Source organism: Dasypus novemcinctus, chromosome 11, assembly GCF_030445035.2.
Source record: "Dasypus novemcinctus isolate mDasNov1 chromosome 11, mDasNov1.1.hap2, whole genome shotgun sequence".
Classification (NCBI taxonomy): Eukaryota; Metazoa; Chordata; class Mammalia; order Cingulata; family Dasypodidae; genus Dasypus; species Dasypus novemcinctus.
This window is the reverse complement of record NC_080683.1, coordinates 12,696,816-12,712,271: the sequence shown is the minus strand read 5'-3', so window position 1 is coordinate 12,712,271 and position 15,456 is coordinate 12,696,816. Positions and strand designations below refer to the sequence as shown.

The following is a 15,456-nucleotide window of genomic DNA, read 5'->3' as shown; positions in this document are numbered from 1 at the left end:
AGAAATTGGGCAGGCCCAAACCTCTTTGGATTTCACTTCCTAGAGGAAAACGGGGATAACACTCATCAGGGCCGTAGGGTGTGGTAGAGCAGGTTGCTCACTGAACGAGGTTGTACAGCTAAATGGAGCCTCTTTCTAACTGCACAAGGGTGCCTTGTGGGCTCACCTGGCAGAGCTTTTGTGAAATCTGCATGAAGAAATCCAACCAAGGGTGGACTTCCTACTCCGGGAAAGCTCGCAGAGACCGGGCTGATTTTCCCGGGCACCTGTGGTTCTAGATGGGAGAGTTGTTCCTCCTCTCCCCCCTTCTCTCTTTCTGCCTCTCCTGGCAACACCCCTCTCCTGCCAGGCCTCCCTCTGCTGCCCGAGTCCTCGCTCATAGACATTCTGAGCAGGTAAAACCTGGCTCCGCTGCAGATGGCTTCCTGCTATGAAGACTGATCCTGACATTTGATACCAGCATCCGTTTCCCAGCCCCGCTCCTGATCCCGGGCACGTCCCTCAGCTGTGCCCACAGATCGTCCTGCGAGCCTCCCCGCGGCTTGCTCCTGGGAGCAGCCCTCTTCCCCTCCTCTTCGCCCCTCCTTGCTCCCCTCCACCACCCACACCTTCCCCAGCTGCTTAGAGGGCCCTACGCCTGGGATTCCTCCTGCCAACATGTGTTCAAATTCCTGCTCAAAAAGGCGCGCTTCCTCCCTGCCACCCCCTCCACGCACCCCCTGGCTGTGCACTGATTGCAGGTATCGGTGGAGTCTCCTCGCCTCCCTCCCAACTTAGGTTTAAGCTGCCTTTTGTTTGGCCGTTGGGGTAATATCTTAAGTGACAGTACTCAGAATACAATTTTAATTAAGATTCAATAGTCACTCCTCTGTCAGTAATCTTCCGAGCTGATTACTTAAAATATATTTACCCAGCTCTATTATGTCACAAATTTGAATTCATTAGACATTTCTTAGTCCTCAACAAACTTTTTTTTTTTTTTAAATGTGGTTTGTTTAGCATAATTTACAAGGACAAAACTGTCTGAGATACTGGGCGCTGTGCTCTGAGGCCCCAGAGTCTGCAGCCCGGCGGGTCTGGGTCCAGCAGAAGGCAGGTGCTGGCGCTGAGGATGGAGCGGGCCGGGCAGACGGGCAGAGGGTCTGGAGGAACAGATGGAGGAATCCGGCACAGGCCACCGACGCCCCGTCCCTACACACGGGTGTGGCTGACAAGTGTGATCATCTCCGGGGTGCACCGCGGGGTGAAAATGACGGGAGTCCTGCTTAGCCTTACAACGTTGCAGAATACACAAGGATAGCTCCTCAGGAGGAAACTGTCCCGTGGACTTTCAGAATGCTACCCCCCAAACACAGACACGCAGTCACCCCCAGCTTAACCAGGGAGGGACCCAGTGGGTGTGGCCATCCCTGAGCCCTTCGTCAGGGCTGGAGGATCTCTTAATTCTGCTCGGGCACAGTGGCCAGAGAACTAGTGCCTCCTCCATGCTATAAGCACTGTGAGCCATAGGGAGGGCGGCTGGGCAGCAGTGCCAGACGCCTGGCAGAAGACGGTGCTGCTGCTTCTGCTATTACCAAGCCACAGCTGAGCAGCCCCGTGAACCCTGGCCTGCGTTTGGTCCAGAACCCATAAGCTCAGTGCCACGCCAGAAACTCATTTTGCTCCAGCACCCCTTTACATTCATTGATTCCTCTGTCCATTCGTTCATCAGATATTTAGTGAGCACTTACTATGAGCCTGGTGTGGTGTTGGATGCTGGGGATACAGGTGGGTGGACAAGACGGATCAGTTCCCTGTTTACAATCTAGGATGGCAGACAAGTCACTAATTAAGTAATATTTAAAAGTGTGATGATGGAGAGCAAGTACAAGACGACAAGGGGCAAACGGCGGGAGGGCTTAAGCTGATCTAGGCTTTGGAGAGGCTTCCTGGGGTGGGTGTTGTTGAAGCGGAGACCTGGGGGCAGAACAGGAGCTTGGCCAGGCGTGGAGGTGGGGGAGAAGCCACGGAGAGGCAAGAGCATGAGGGCGTTCTGGAGAAAGACCGAGTATGGCACGAAAGAAGGTAAGAGAGTTTCAGTGTGGCTGGGCACAAGGAGCAAAAGGAAACAGAGCGGGAAGAGAGAAGCTAGAGTAGTGGGCAGGGCCAGCAAAGACTCATTCTTGTGCTAAAGTATAAGAAAAGGATCATTGTGGATAGAGGAGACTCGTGTTTGTTGTATCAGGCCCCAGCTGCACATGGACCTAGATGGCCAGAACACACCTGAGCGAGCGGAAAGTCTCCCTCTGTGGACACCTCTGGGATGGATAGACCTGGTGGAACCTGGTTCAGGTGGGCTGGTCCATTGCAGGTAGGAGCTTGGTGACAGCAGGGACTGGGCTAAGTGGAGGGTTGCTCTGCGGAGTCCAGAGCAGCAATTAGGCACTTTAATAATGGCTTTCAATAGGTGGTAACCATGATGAAGATGAAAAGAAAAATACTTACATCATCTAGAACAGAGGTCAACAAATGTTTTCTATAAAGCGCTAGATTATAAATATTTTAGGCTCTGAGGGCCATATGATCTTTGCCTCCACTAACATACCTCAGCCCAAGAAGCCATGGACAATAAATAAATGAAATTGACTGTGTTCTAATAAAACTTTATTGACAAATAAAGGCAGTGGGCCAGATTTGACCACGGGCTGTATTTAACCAACCCCTGCACCAACAGCACTGTCCAGTGTGGCAGCCACAAGTGGCCAGTGAGCTTTTGACTTGTGCTGTAAGAATAGACTTAGTATGAATTAGAGGATGCCAGACATCTTAATTTTATACTGATTGTATTTTACATATTATTTTGGCTATAGTGGATATGTTATAAAATAATTTCATCTCTATTGTTTTTAAAAATAGGGGCCATTAGAAAATTTAAAATTACGTATGTGGGTCACATTTATGGCTTTCATTATATTTCTCTTGGGCAGCCCTCTCTCCAGGGTAAGTCTTTGGCCCTCAAGGGTCTGAGATGGGGCTTTATTCAAAAAGACACAATAATGCAAAGCAAATCTGCACAATCAAGTGATCTCTGATTGGAATGCGTTTTTAAATTTAATATTAGTATTCCTTAAACTGGGATCTGTGGGTCTCTACTTCCTCAAGAAAGTCATAAAAAAAAAGGGGGTTGTCTCAAAAAATGGGCATATTGCAGAATTAAACATTAATCCAATTTCTTTACCGCAGCAGAATTTCGCAACCCTCTGAACTTGCTAACACTTATAGAGCTTTTGCAGGAGCGTGAGAGAGTAGGTGGTGCTTTCTACACTTATTGGCCTTAGAAGTCTTTTTCTACAGAATCCTAATTAGCACCTCTAGAAGGCAATTTGAGATGTGCTGGTCTGCATGATGCTACACAACCAGTGGACAGGATTTTCCAAAAGCCCAATTCAGTTGGTTGTTTTTGGTGCAATGTACATAGAGCTGTGGTGAGTACACTACGCACCAGTGAAGAAACACACAAAGATTGGGGCCAAATTCCTCTTCCTTCTTTCCCTAGATATTCATTCATGCATAAGCGCCTACTATGTGCCAGGCCATACTTTAGGCTCTGGGTATAAAGTGGTAAATAAACACAGATCCCTAGCTTTTGGGGCTTTGCTTCCAGTACAAAGGACAAATAGTTAAAATATTGAATATGTTAAATAATGAGAACTTCTAAGGAGAGATACAAAGCAGGAAAGAAGGATAAGCAGAGTGGTGGGACGGGCGGGAATTCCAGAGCAGGGTCAGAGAAGGCCTCGCTGAGAAGGTGGCTTTTGAGCGAGGACCCGAAGAGGCCCTGAGGCCACGGGCAAGTCCTCACCTGTGTACAGAGATAATTCCTTCCCTGTGAGTGGCGTTCCTGAAACCCAAAGGAGATGGTGTATGTGAAGGTCCTGGCAGAGCCCCCGCACATGCTAAGTGCCCAGAAGACGTGAATTCCTTTGCCTCCCATCCCACCCCCTTCTTCACTCCCTTAGACTCTCCAATATTCATCCACTATGTGGATTCTCAACAGTGAAGAATTTATCCAAAGTCAGTTCCCCACTAACTCTGGCATTTCTTGGGTCCAACTCTCTTGGTCCACAGCCTTCAGGATACTGGTCCAAGTGAATTTCATGCTAAGCCAAAACCAGTTAAGAAGGTAAATCTGTGCTTTAAAAATGGCCACAAAACACTTTTCAAATCCAGTGATTACTAGACAAGCCTCTAGTAGTAGCCATCAACCCCCATCCATCCATTCAACAGATGTTTACTGAGCACTTACTATGTTCTAGGTACTATGCTAGATGCTTGGGAAACAGCAATGAACAAAACAGACAAAAGTCCCTGTCCTTGTGGAGCTGACAGTCCAGGGGCGAAGACAGGAAATAATCCACAAACATTAAATAAGTAAATTAAATCGTGTTTTCAAAGACGGTAAGAGCCACAGAGAAAACAGAAGGTAGCACCTTTTGGAGGGATTGAAGAGATTAGACCTGGCCTGAGCACACATGAGCAGAGGCCGTTTTCTGCTGCTCCCCGAGCAGAGAGCGAGGGTGAGGGAGGAAGTTCCGGGAGAGGGCGTTGGGAAGTCACCGCCTGACCTTGACCTTGTGCCCCTCCCTCCAGGCACCGCGGCCAGAGGGAGCGGACCATGGAGACCCTGCTGGGCGGCCTGCTGGCGTTCGGCATGGCGTTGGCGGTGGTGGACGCCTGCCCCAAGTACTGCGTCTGCCAGAACCTGTCCGAGTCCCTGGGCACCCTGTGCCCCTCCAAGGGGCTGCTCTTCGTGCCCCCGGACATCGACCGGCGGACGGTGGAGCTGCGCCTGGGCGGCAACTTCATCATCCACATCGGCCGCCAGGACTTCGCCAACATGACGGGGCTGGTGGACCTGACGCTGTCGCGGAACACCATCAGCCACATCCAGCCCTTCTCCTTCCTGGACCTCGAGAGCCTCCGCTCGCTGCACCTGGACAGCAACCGGCTGCCCGGCCTGGGGGAGGACACCCTCCGCGGCCTGGTCAACCTGCAGCACCTCATCGTGAACAACAACCAGCTGGGCGGCATCGCCGACGAGGCCTTCGAGGACTTCCTGGTGACCCTGGAGGACCTGGACCTGTCCTACAACAACCTGCACGGGCTGCCCTGGGCCTCGGTGCGGCGCATGGTCAACCTGCACCAGCTGAGCCTGGACCACAACCTGCTGGACCACATCGCCGAGGGCACCTTCGCCGACCTGCAGAAGCTGGCCCGCCTCGACCTCACCTCCAACCGGCTGCAGAAGCTGCCCCCGGACCCCATCTTCGCGCGCTCCCAGGCCTCGGCGCTGACCGCCACGCCCTTCGCCCCGCCCTTGTCCTTCAGCTTCGGGGGCAACCCGCTGCACTGCAACTGCGAGCTCCTCTGGCTGCGGCGGCTCGAGCGCGACGACGACCTGGAGACCTGCGGCTCCCCGGGGGGCCTCAAGGGCCGCTACTTCTGGCACGTGCGCGAGGAGGAGTTTGTGTGCGAGCCGCCCCTCATCACCCAGCACACGCACAGGCTGCTGGTCCTGGAGGGCCAGGCGGCCACGCTCAAGTGCAAGGCCATCGGGGACCCCAGCCCCCTCATCCACTGGGTGGCCCCCGACGACCGCCTGGTGGGGAACTCCTCCAGGACCGCCGTGTACGACAACGGCACCCTGGACGTCCTCATCACCACGTCGCAGGACAGCGGCGCCTTCACCTGCATCGCCGCCAACGCGGCTGGGGAGGCCACGGCCACGGTGGAGGTGTCCATCGTCCAGCTGCCGCATCTCAGCAACGGCACCGGCCGCGCCGTGCCCCCCAAGTCCCGCCTCTCGGACATCACCGGCTCCAGCAAGACCAGCCGGGGAGGTGGAGGCGGTGGGAGCGGGGGCGGGGAGCCTCCCAAAAGCCCCCCCGAGCGGGCCGTGCTAGTGTCCGAAGTCACCACCACCTCGGCCCTGGTCAGGTGGTCGGTCAGCAAGTCGGCGCCACGGGTGAAGATGTACCAGCTGCAGTACAACTGCTCCGACGATGAGGTACTGATTTACAGGTGAGCAGGGGCCGTGGCAGAGCAGGGAGGTGCCCGGCTGGGCAAGGAGGGGGTGACGGGGAGCTGTTGAGGGGTTTGCACCTGTGCCCCTCTGGAATGTTCTGGAGGAATCCTGGGACAAATTGTGCCCTGGGGTCCCCTAGGATTCTCCTGCAGGTAAGAGGGGGAAGAGAGAACTCCCGCGGTGGGCAGCCGGAAGGGATGGGCATTGCAGGGACAACGCCCCCCAGGTAAGTGGCGGTGGTACGTGGTTATGCAGCCGTGAGCCTCGGGACTCCGGAGTGAGGGCTGAAGGGCACTGGAGAAGGCCGAGCAGACCTGACTGAAGGACGCAGCCACTCCGAGCAGGACTGACCCTGGCCCTCCACTGCACTTGTAGGTGGTGTGGTTAAGACTGAGGTTGCAGAGAGTGGAGTACAAATCAGAGCTGTGCCGCTTCCTAGTCGATTAATCCTGGCCTCTGTCACTTGCCTCATCTGTAAAAGGGGGATGATACAGAGCTGGCTTAGTCTGGATGTAGGTAACTGAAGAAGAGAGAGAAAGAGAGAATGGAAGGGCAGGAGGGAGGGAGGAAGTGGATGGGAGTGGAGATTTGGTGGCTCCTGTCACCAAACAGTCAGGGACTTGCAGGCACGGTGGGATCGGGACGGAAGGCCAGTCTCGGGGTTCTGCACCTTCCTAAACTGCGTTTTCCTCTGGCCGGCTTTACCCCGGCAGCCTCTTTCCGCTGGGCAGCCCCGATGGCTCCACTGAGCAGCCCCGGAAAGAGGAGCACTTCCCCTCCCAGCCGGCCCTACAGATGCCCTGGATGAGCCCTGATAAGCCAGACCAGGCCGTGCCACCCCTCAGCAGGGTGATGGTGGGGTGGGCGTCGCCACCCTGCCCTGGCCTGGCCTGTCGGGGCCTCCCTCTCCTCATCTGGAAGTGGAGACACTGACGTCACCTTGGAAAGCTGAGGATTGAGGGTCCCCTCCTGGGCCAGATGGGAAGGGCTGAGGCTGGAATGCGCAGGGGAATCGCATGAGCGGTTCGGAGGGAGGAAGGGGCTCCTGGGGTGACAGAGGGCTCGGGGTGTGAGGACTGACGGCCCACGAGGACCAGCGTTGCTAGAATCCCACCACTCGCTGGATGCAGAGCTGCCTTCAAAGCCTTCATCCTGGGAGGGGTGCTGCGGGCGTCGCCAGACCCCAGAGGGCCTGGGCATAAGGGAGGCCAAGGAGCCCTGGCCCCTGGAGCAGGTGTCTATCAGCCCTGGCTTTCCGAGAGGAAGAGTCCTTTGGCCAGGAGGGGTGGGGGAGAGAAGCACAGAGGGAAGGCATCCAAGCACACAAGGGAGTCGGCGCGACAGGGGGGTGCCCTGTGGAAGCGACTGTGCAGGCCACGGGCCACCTAGGGCCACCGGAGTGGAGCTGGGAGCGTCTCGCACCAGGCACGAGCTTGGCCTGGGTGGAGAACAGCTACATTTCTCAGGGGTGGAGAGAAAGCAGCACTGGAACCTACCTGAGAAATAACCGTACGTGTACGCGCACGCACGTGTATGTACTCAGAGACATACGTAACTAAACTTATATACATTTATGCATACTTTTCTAATTATAAAAATAAATGGTCTTTGTGAAAAAAAATTGGAAAGTAGAGAAAATTGCAAAGAAGAAAATAAAAATTACCTATAACCCCATCATCCACAGCTTTCCAGAAGCAATTGGAAAGTGCCTTTCAGTTTTATTTCAAATCAAAATGATACTTATGACTACATAAAGCATACATTTTGCGCCTTAATTCTTCCCACTCATTATAGCTTGCTTAGTTCCCATGGTATTCAACGGTTTTCATTTGGCGGTACCATAATTTATTTAACTAGTTCTCTATTGTTGGCTATCTAGGTTGTTTCCCGTTTTTCAATATTAAAATGCAGTGATGGATAATTTTGTACCTAAATATATTTTTGCGACCTCAGTAATTTCCTTAGCATATTTTCCTAGGCATTGAATTACTGGTTCAACGAGTGAATTATAATATTTATGCATTATGTATAAATATTTATTTACCCTCTCACCAGTGGGAGGCGACAGGGCCCGTTTTGACCACACTTTTGCCAATATTAAATGTAATATCATTTTTATCTTTGCCAACTTGATTGGTGAAAAATGGAACTTATTTCAATTTGCATTTCTTTGATAACTTTTCAAAAGGGTTGACCTTTTGAAAATACGTTTATTTATTCACTTGTGAATTTATTATGTAGTCTTGACTTTGATAAAATGTGTAAAGACGGAAATCTACCAGCTCGGAGGCTGCTCGCATGGAGTAGTGAAAGGAAATGCAGTTTGTGAGGGGGAGGGAAGATCCTGGCATCCGGCAGCAGCACAGGGAGTTGCCAAAAGGCTGGCCCTCCCTGGGGGGCTCTCAGATATACTGAAAGGGGCATGAGAGCGAGCAGGACTGTGCCCCTGCATGAATTCAGTGGCTTCTCTTTGGTGGTTGAGAACCTGGAGACACCAAGTTTATAAACAGAGAATAAGTAAAACAGAAACCTTGGAATTTAAAAATTGCAGGTGACATGGTGACTTCTCTAGGGTGGTCAGGAGGACTAGAAGAGATGAAGTATGGAAAGCTGTCCAAATAGTGTGGGCACAAAATAAGTGCTCAGGAAATTCAAATTAGTAGCAGTCGTGGTGGCAGTAGTGAAAGCAATAGGAAGGCCATTATGGTCGGTGTCACCCGCGGAAGGAAACAGAGGGGACCCTCAGACGTACTGCTCGATCTTTAAGAAAACAGACTTTCAAACCTTTGGAGAAAGTGGTCAACATGAGTGCGTAGCCAGATAATCATCGTAATGCACTCGCTAGCCAGCACTGTGACAAGCTACCGTGGGCTCGACGCCGGCTTCGCAGGTGGCGTCTCAGGTGATCCTCCTCTACACGCCGGCTGGGACAAGCCCAAGGCTAGCACATTCTCTTTAAAGCTCTCCCGAGCTCACGCAGCCAGAAAGAGGCAGGGCCGGGATTGAACCCAGTCCTCCTGGCTTCTGGGTCCAGACTCAACCGCTATGGCCATGTTGTCCTACGTCCTAGAAGTGACTATTGCCTAAGAAAACTAGGAAAACTCTAAGAAGGGGAATGTAGATTTTCAGAAAATGAATTGCAGCAGGCTGCAGAGTGGGCTTTCTAGCGCTCAGGTTTTAACGGGTATGTGTACAAAAGTGGGAAAAGTCTGTATCCAAGGATGAATATTAAAGAGGTGGACAAACCTACAGGGAGTGATAAAGGCAGCCAAAACGGTGTTTCTTCAAAAGATATATTTATTAATTTAGGCCCCCCCCACCCCGTGTTGTTTTGTGCTTGCCGTCTGCTCTTTGTTCGTTGTGTGCTCTCTGTGTCTCCTTGTCTTCTTTTTAAGAGGCACTGAGAGCCAAACCCATGACCTCCCATGTCGGAAGGAGGTGCCCAATCTCCTTGAGCCTCACCCACTCCCTGCTTGTTGTGTCTCTTGTTGTGTCTTCTCATTGTGTCACCTTGTTGCATCATCTTGCTGCACCAGCCCTTCATGTTAGCTCACATTCTTGTGCATCTTCTTTAGGAGGCACTGGGAACCAAGCCCAGGAAACCTCCCATGTGGTAGGCTGGTGCCCAATGGCTTGCGCCACATCTGCTTCCCAAAAAGGGTGTTTGTAATCCATAGTCAGAGCAAGAAGAAAAAATGACAAAGGTTTCTGGTTGGGAAAATGTTGCCATGAAGGTAGACAAAAGCCAGCGGGCAAAGCCTGGCATTTGCATTTTGCCCCCTTTTCCCCTCCAAGAGAACAACGACGACAGCAGCAGTAATAGTACAGCTCCATGCTGAGGGCTCATTCAGGCGGGCATGATGCTGTGGGCTTTGTGCACTAACTCGGGGGTTCACACGCATTCCCAGGAGAACGACTTTTATTCCATCTTACATAAGAAACTTGCCTGCTGAGACCAGCTCAGCAATTGGTCTGCATGAAGGGAAGGCGATGCAGAACTAAAGAAATAAAAGGACAGGAAGAAAGACACAAGAGAGGAAACAAAGATGGGACCTGGGAAGTTCACAGTTTTGAAACTGAGAGCCTCAACCCTAGTTTCCACATCATATTTATTTGAAAGCTGCGGAGCAGCTGTTTGCTACAGGAAGCAACTTGCAACATCTTCTACAATAGCAGGAAACAACTTGCAACATCTTCTACAATAGCAGGAAGCAACTTGCAACATCTACAATAAGTTAATTTACAACAACAGAAAGCAACTTAGAACATTTTCTACAATAAAGGAAGCAACTTGCAACATCTACAATAAGGTAATTTACAATAACAGGAAGCAACTTGCAACATCTTCTACAATAACAGGAAGCAACAAATAGGTAAGCCAGTTTCCCTCAACACTTGCCCAAGGTTACACAGAGGGTACGAAACAGAGCCAAAGTTTGAACCCGGTCATCCGGTGTGTTTGCCAGCAGACTCAACGTGGGAAGGCAAGGTGCATCTCACTGTTGCACCCAAGTTTGGGTCCCCAGTCCAGACGGGTCCCATCCCAGGGCTAAAAGAACATATAAATGAGATTTCCAAGCCTGTAGCAGTCACCTGAGACAGCATGGCCCAAAAAAAGAGAGGAGCCTAAGACTGGAAAAGGGCAGATATTCTGGTGTCCGAAGAATAAATCCTGTAAAACATAGGTACCAGGCTGGACAAAATTCTAGAAAGGATTTCTCAGCAGATGGCCATGAGCCCTTGGAAAAGACAGCCAACTGCCAGGACTGGGAGCAAATCCATCTAAGTTTTGCGCTACATCTTCAGGACCACGTGGGCCAGTAATCCTCAATCTTTTTCTCTGCCTCCTCCTCAAGGGCAACCCTTGTCAGTAACACCGCCCCCCTCTCGCCCCCCATCTTAGTTTCCTGGGGCTGCCATTGCAACAGTGCCACAAACTGGGCAGCTGAAAGCAGCAGCAGAGTATTGACCTCAAAGTTCTGGAGCCTGGAAGTTGGAAGTCAAGGCGTCAGAAGGGCCCACGCTCCATCTGGAGCCAGTCGGGGAGAATCCTGCCTTGCCTCTTCCAGCTTCTGAAGTTCGCCGGCAATCCTTGGCATGCCATGTCTTCTCGACACGTCCCTGCCTCCATCTCCACAGGCATGGCCTTTTGCCTCCTCTCCATCCTCATATGCCATTTTCCTCTGAGTCTCTCTGTGTTGAATTCTCTCCTTCTTATAAGGACAACCAGGGCATTGGCTTAGGACCTATTGGATCCAGTTGGGTCTCATTTTAATGCTTATCATCTTCACGGACCCTATATCCAAATAGGGGCATATTTGATCTGGTCTGGGAGTCGGACTTGGAAATGTCTTTTTAGGGGACACAATTCAGAACACCTCCTTCCATGGTGATTTTCTACTCTAGCCCTGCCCCCTCCCATCACTGTAGAAGTGGAGACCAGAATTTCGGGGGTGACAGGTACAGTTGAATGTTAGCCTAGGAGTGTTCACTGGCTGTGAGTCACTGCCATATAGAGAATGCCTAGGAATTTCATAGGATGTTTGGCAAAATCTCACACTGTCTTTGAGGATAAAGTGTAGGAATGTGAACTGATGAAGTAGCCTTATAACTGTTGACTGGTTAATAAATTGACGTGAATATGCAAGAAAGCTGCTGGCTTGTGGCCCAATGTCTGCCCCATGTCTGCACTGCTCAATACGTTTTCTTATTGACATGGATAAAGACACAGAGGACACACTTGGCAAAACTGGCGTATCTACAAAACTAGGAATGCTCGCTGCTATAATTGATGACAGTGCAAAATTTTAAATGATATTGATAAAATAGCACCCTTTAGTGAAATCAATATGATGAATTTTAATACAATTATGCACAAGTTCAGGGTGAGGAAAACCTGGCTTGACTAGAATTTTATGAGGCATAGGCTCAGAGTTTTAGTTGCTCTCAAGGACAATGTGGCTACAAAGGGATGGAACAATCTTTGGTTGTATTAATAAAAGTATAGCACTGAGCTCATGGGGGGTTATGATTCCACGGCATTATTAGAGTTGGTCAGAGCAGAGCAGTAATGTTTAATCCAGGATGGCTCATTCTTAAGAGTGCAATGCAGAAGACAGTTGATGAGAACAGGGGTCTAGAAGCTCATGTAAGATGGGTCAAGTTTAACTTGGAGGTGAGAGGACTTGGACAGGATGCTTTCTGAACAGTTTTGAAGAATTTATAGGTGGAAGAGGGGAAACACACAAACACACACACAAAGCAGTAGACACTGACCCATCATGAGAAAAAATTCCCAACAGCAGCAGCTTTCCAGACCTCTCTACTGCTCTTACCATCTGGTAGTGTCATGATTTGGCTGTGTATCTGTCTCCCTTTCTGGCATGTGCTATTCTTGTGTGCTCCTCTCCTTACCCCCAGCCCCTAACAAGCCCTGGCCCACAAGAGCTATTCCATCAGCATTTGGTGAACTGAACAGAATGGAAATGAGCATCAGAGCTGCCTGACAGTAGAGTGAGTAAAAGCTGTCACGGAGCAGTGAGCTGCCTGTACCAGGAGGGTTCAAGCAGAGCCTGCTGGCTCCATGTCAAGTCCTGGGGGGCAGCCTGACGTTAGCAGAAGTGAAACATTGACCGGATGGTCCCTTCCCTGAAAGTCCATGGATCCACTTTTAAGACTTCTGTATTCCCACGATCAAGTCGGTATGGCTACCGTCGGGGTTAAATCCACCTGCCTTTCCCAGTTGAGACCACGATGCCATCCTCTCTCCCAGGTGAAGGTGCCCTGTCTTAAAGGAGTATGAACCCCAGAGCCTGGCATCGGAGACAGGGACCGTGGCAGGACCTCAGAGAATCCCCTCAGGCCTGGGCACAGGTCACTGACATGACCCTCCACCCACCCACCCCTGGGTCCCCCAGCAGCCCCGGGAAGCTGTGAGCACTCTCTGAAAACATGTTTCTAGTCTCCATACTGGAAAGTGGGAGCAGAGGCCTGGTCATCCTAAATCAGGGTAACTCAGAAAGGATCCGAAGTGGAAAGGGTCCTGCTCTCCTGGCAGCCCGCTAGCCCCCTGGTGACCTAACGACTCCGCTGGCCTCCCAAGGCCCCTGCCCGCCGGGAGTCCACATGGCCAGGCTCTGCAGGCAGGCCCAGGGCACTCTGGACACGCCAGGCCGCAGCGGGGCCTGGCACACGCAGGAGAGGCTGGCTCCCACCTCTCAGCCCCAGCGGGTGACCTCCCCGGTGGGGTGGGGGCTGGCATTCAGGGAGACAGTATCGGAGGGAGAGGAGTGAGCAAGGGACAGGATGGGGAGGGGAACGTCGGAAGAAAGGGGGGCCTCCCCGCCCCTCCTCCCCTCCCCTGGAGTGGGCAGCAGCCTGTCCCTGCCCAGCCTATCCCTGCTGTGACATGGGAAGGTAAGGGCCTGCGTGTCACTATCAGTCCAAGTGCAGTTACGAACACCAGTCTCCAAGAGCCATCAGGAGCGTCCGCCACCGGGCGTGAGGCGGGAACAGTCCCAGGAGGCCCGGGGAACAGCAAGCTGCTTCCAAAGCACAGTGTGGAATGGGGCGGACGCAGCCCTGCCTTCTGTGCCTTCCTAGAGTGCTGCTGTCCGTCCCTCGGCAGGGAAAGGGAGGGGCTAGGGGAGAGACCCCGAGGCTGGGGGAAGAGGGCAGTGCCCCGTCCTCGCTCTGTTCCCTCTGCAGACCCCTCCCATGCCGTAGTCTCCTTGACCATCACACCCAGCCCCTGCCCTGGGGAAGCTACACCTCTCCACTGAGTCTGCGGGGTGGGGTGGGCAGGCATCATCTACTGCCGCTCAGCTGCCGATCAGGGAAAGGAGAGAAGGGCGGTTTCAGCTGATTTCCACCCCATCAGTGGAATCGATCAATCAAATCCCCAATGGGGTTGTGCAGCCCCCCACCCTTTGATAACGGAGCCCTGCCCCCCAGAGGGTGGAGGAAAATTGACTAATGGCCCCAGGCTTTGTGGGGACAGGAGAGGGGCAGGTGTTCACCGAAGGGAAGGGGCAGGCCGGGCACCGCTGCAGCTCTCAGGCTCAGCCACTTCCCCAGGCATCCCAGCTTCTAGTGCAGGTGTGGGTTGATGCCCCGCAGGCAGAGGGAGAAAACAGTGTCAAGGAAGAAAACTGGGGTGAAGGGAGAGGGAAAGCAACTCAACGGCCAGAGCCAAAATCAGTACCAGACTGCCCTGGATTGGACATTTAAAAAAAATTTTTTTTTTCAGGCTTGGTTACTGAAATCTGAGGTCCACAAGTGGGAATGGTTAGCACAAGTACTAGTACACCCATTTTATAGATGGCAAAACCAAGGTTTAAGCAAATCGGGTAGATTTCTCAAGGGTACTTACGCAGAGACAAGAAATGTGGTCTCCGAATCCAGCGCGCTGTCGGCTGTGCCACGTACCATGCCGAGGGCGACATCCACTAGTGCCCCAAGGGGTTTCCATTACGGCTGGAGACTGGGGGTGGGGGACACCAAGTGTAACCAGCCGGGAGCTTGCTGGGAGTTTCTCTTTCCGCTTTAGTTTCTGTGCCCACACTTCTAAGTGTCAGCAAAGTGGGAGCAAAGGAGGAATAGGCATGCCAGCAAAAACCTTGGTGCCCGCTCAGAAACAGCCACCTGCAGTCGGCTAGCGGAAAACACAGGCAAGAAGAGGGTTTCTGGGTTTGCTGCCTCACCAGGCAGTCAGGGTGAAGTGACGGAGTTGCTGGAGGTATCGCAGAGAAAAGTCAGGCTTGAGACAAAGGTCCAGGATGGCAATTAGGATGAAGAGAACTCTTGAGGTTTACATTTCTCTCCTGTATTAATAGAAGAAGTCTCATGATAGAGCACCCAGGTCTGGTGTTCTAGGCAGCGTGACCTTCAGGGACCAGCTCCTTCTGCTTTTCTGCTCCATCATCCTGAGCACAGTTTCTGAACTTAAGGTTGCCTCATGGCCCCGGATGGCTGCTGAAGCTCTGGCTAGCATATCTCCCTTTTATGCGGCAGGCAAGATGAAACACAGAAGGGTAAAAGGTCAAAGGGGGCTTTCTCAGAAGCTCCATCCGATAACTTCTGCTTACATCTCGTTGGCCAGGCCTGCCTGTGAGGAAGGCTGGGAAATGTAGTTTTAATTTCATCGAGGCACCGTGTACTCCCAGGAACGCGGGGAAGATGGGGTGGGCAGCTCACAGATCCTTCCTCCATCTGGATTTGTGCCCCAGCGCCCTGAGTAGTCATGTGGTCATGTGCACATCACTCCACTGCCTCAGTCTCCATTGCTGGCATCTGTAAACTGGGAAGAGAGATTCCTTTCTGCACATTTCATAGGATTGTGGTGATGACAGACAGAGATCACGTGTGTGAAAGAGCGCCTTTCACAGTAAACG

The 15,456-nt window shown here is 52.1% G+C and overlaps 1 protein-coding gene across 2 annotated transcripts in view; it reads left to right on the top strand.

Annotated features, from left to right (window-relative positions):
- The window catches only part of LRFN2 (leucine rich repeat and fibronectin type III domain containing 2), a 178,950-nt gene that overhangs the window by 137,481 nt on the left and 26,013 nt on the right, over window positions 1-15,456 (top strand). For both annotated transcript variants that reach the window (XM_004462877.4, XM_058306679.2), the window contains one exon: window positions 4,630-6,060. In XM_004462877.4, coding sequence (XP_004462934.2) covers window positions 4,655-6,060 — 1,406 coding nt within the window. In that variant the 5' untranslated portion in view covers window positions 4,630-4,654. The remainder of the gene's footprint in view (window positions 1-4,629; window positions 6,061-15,456) is intronic.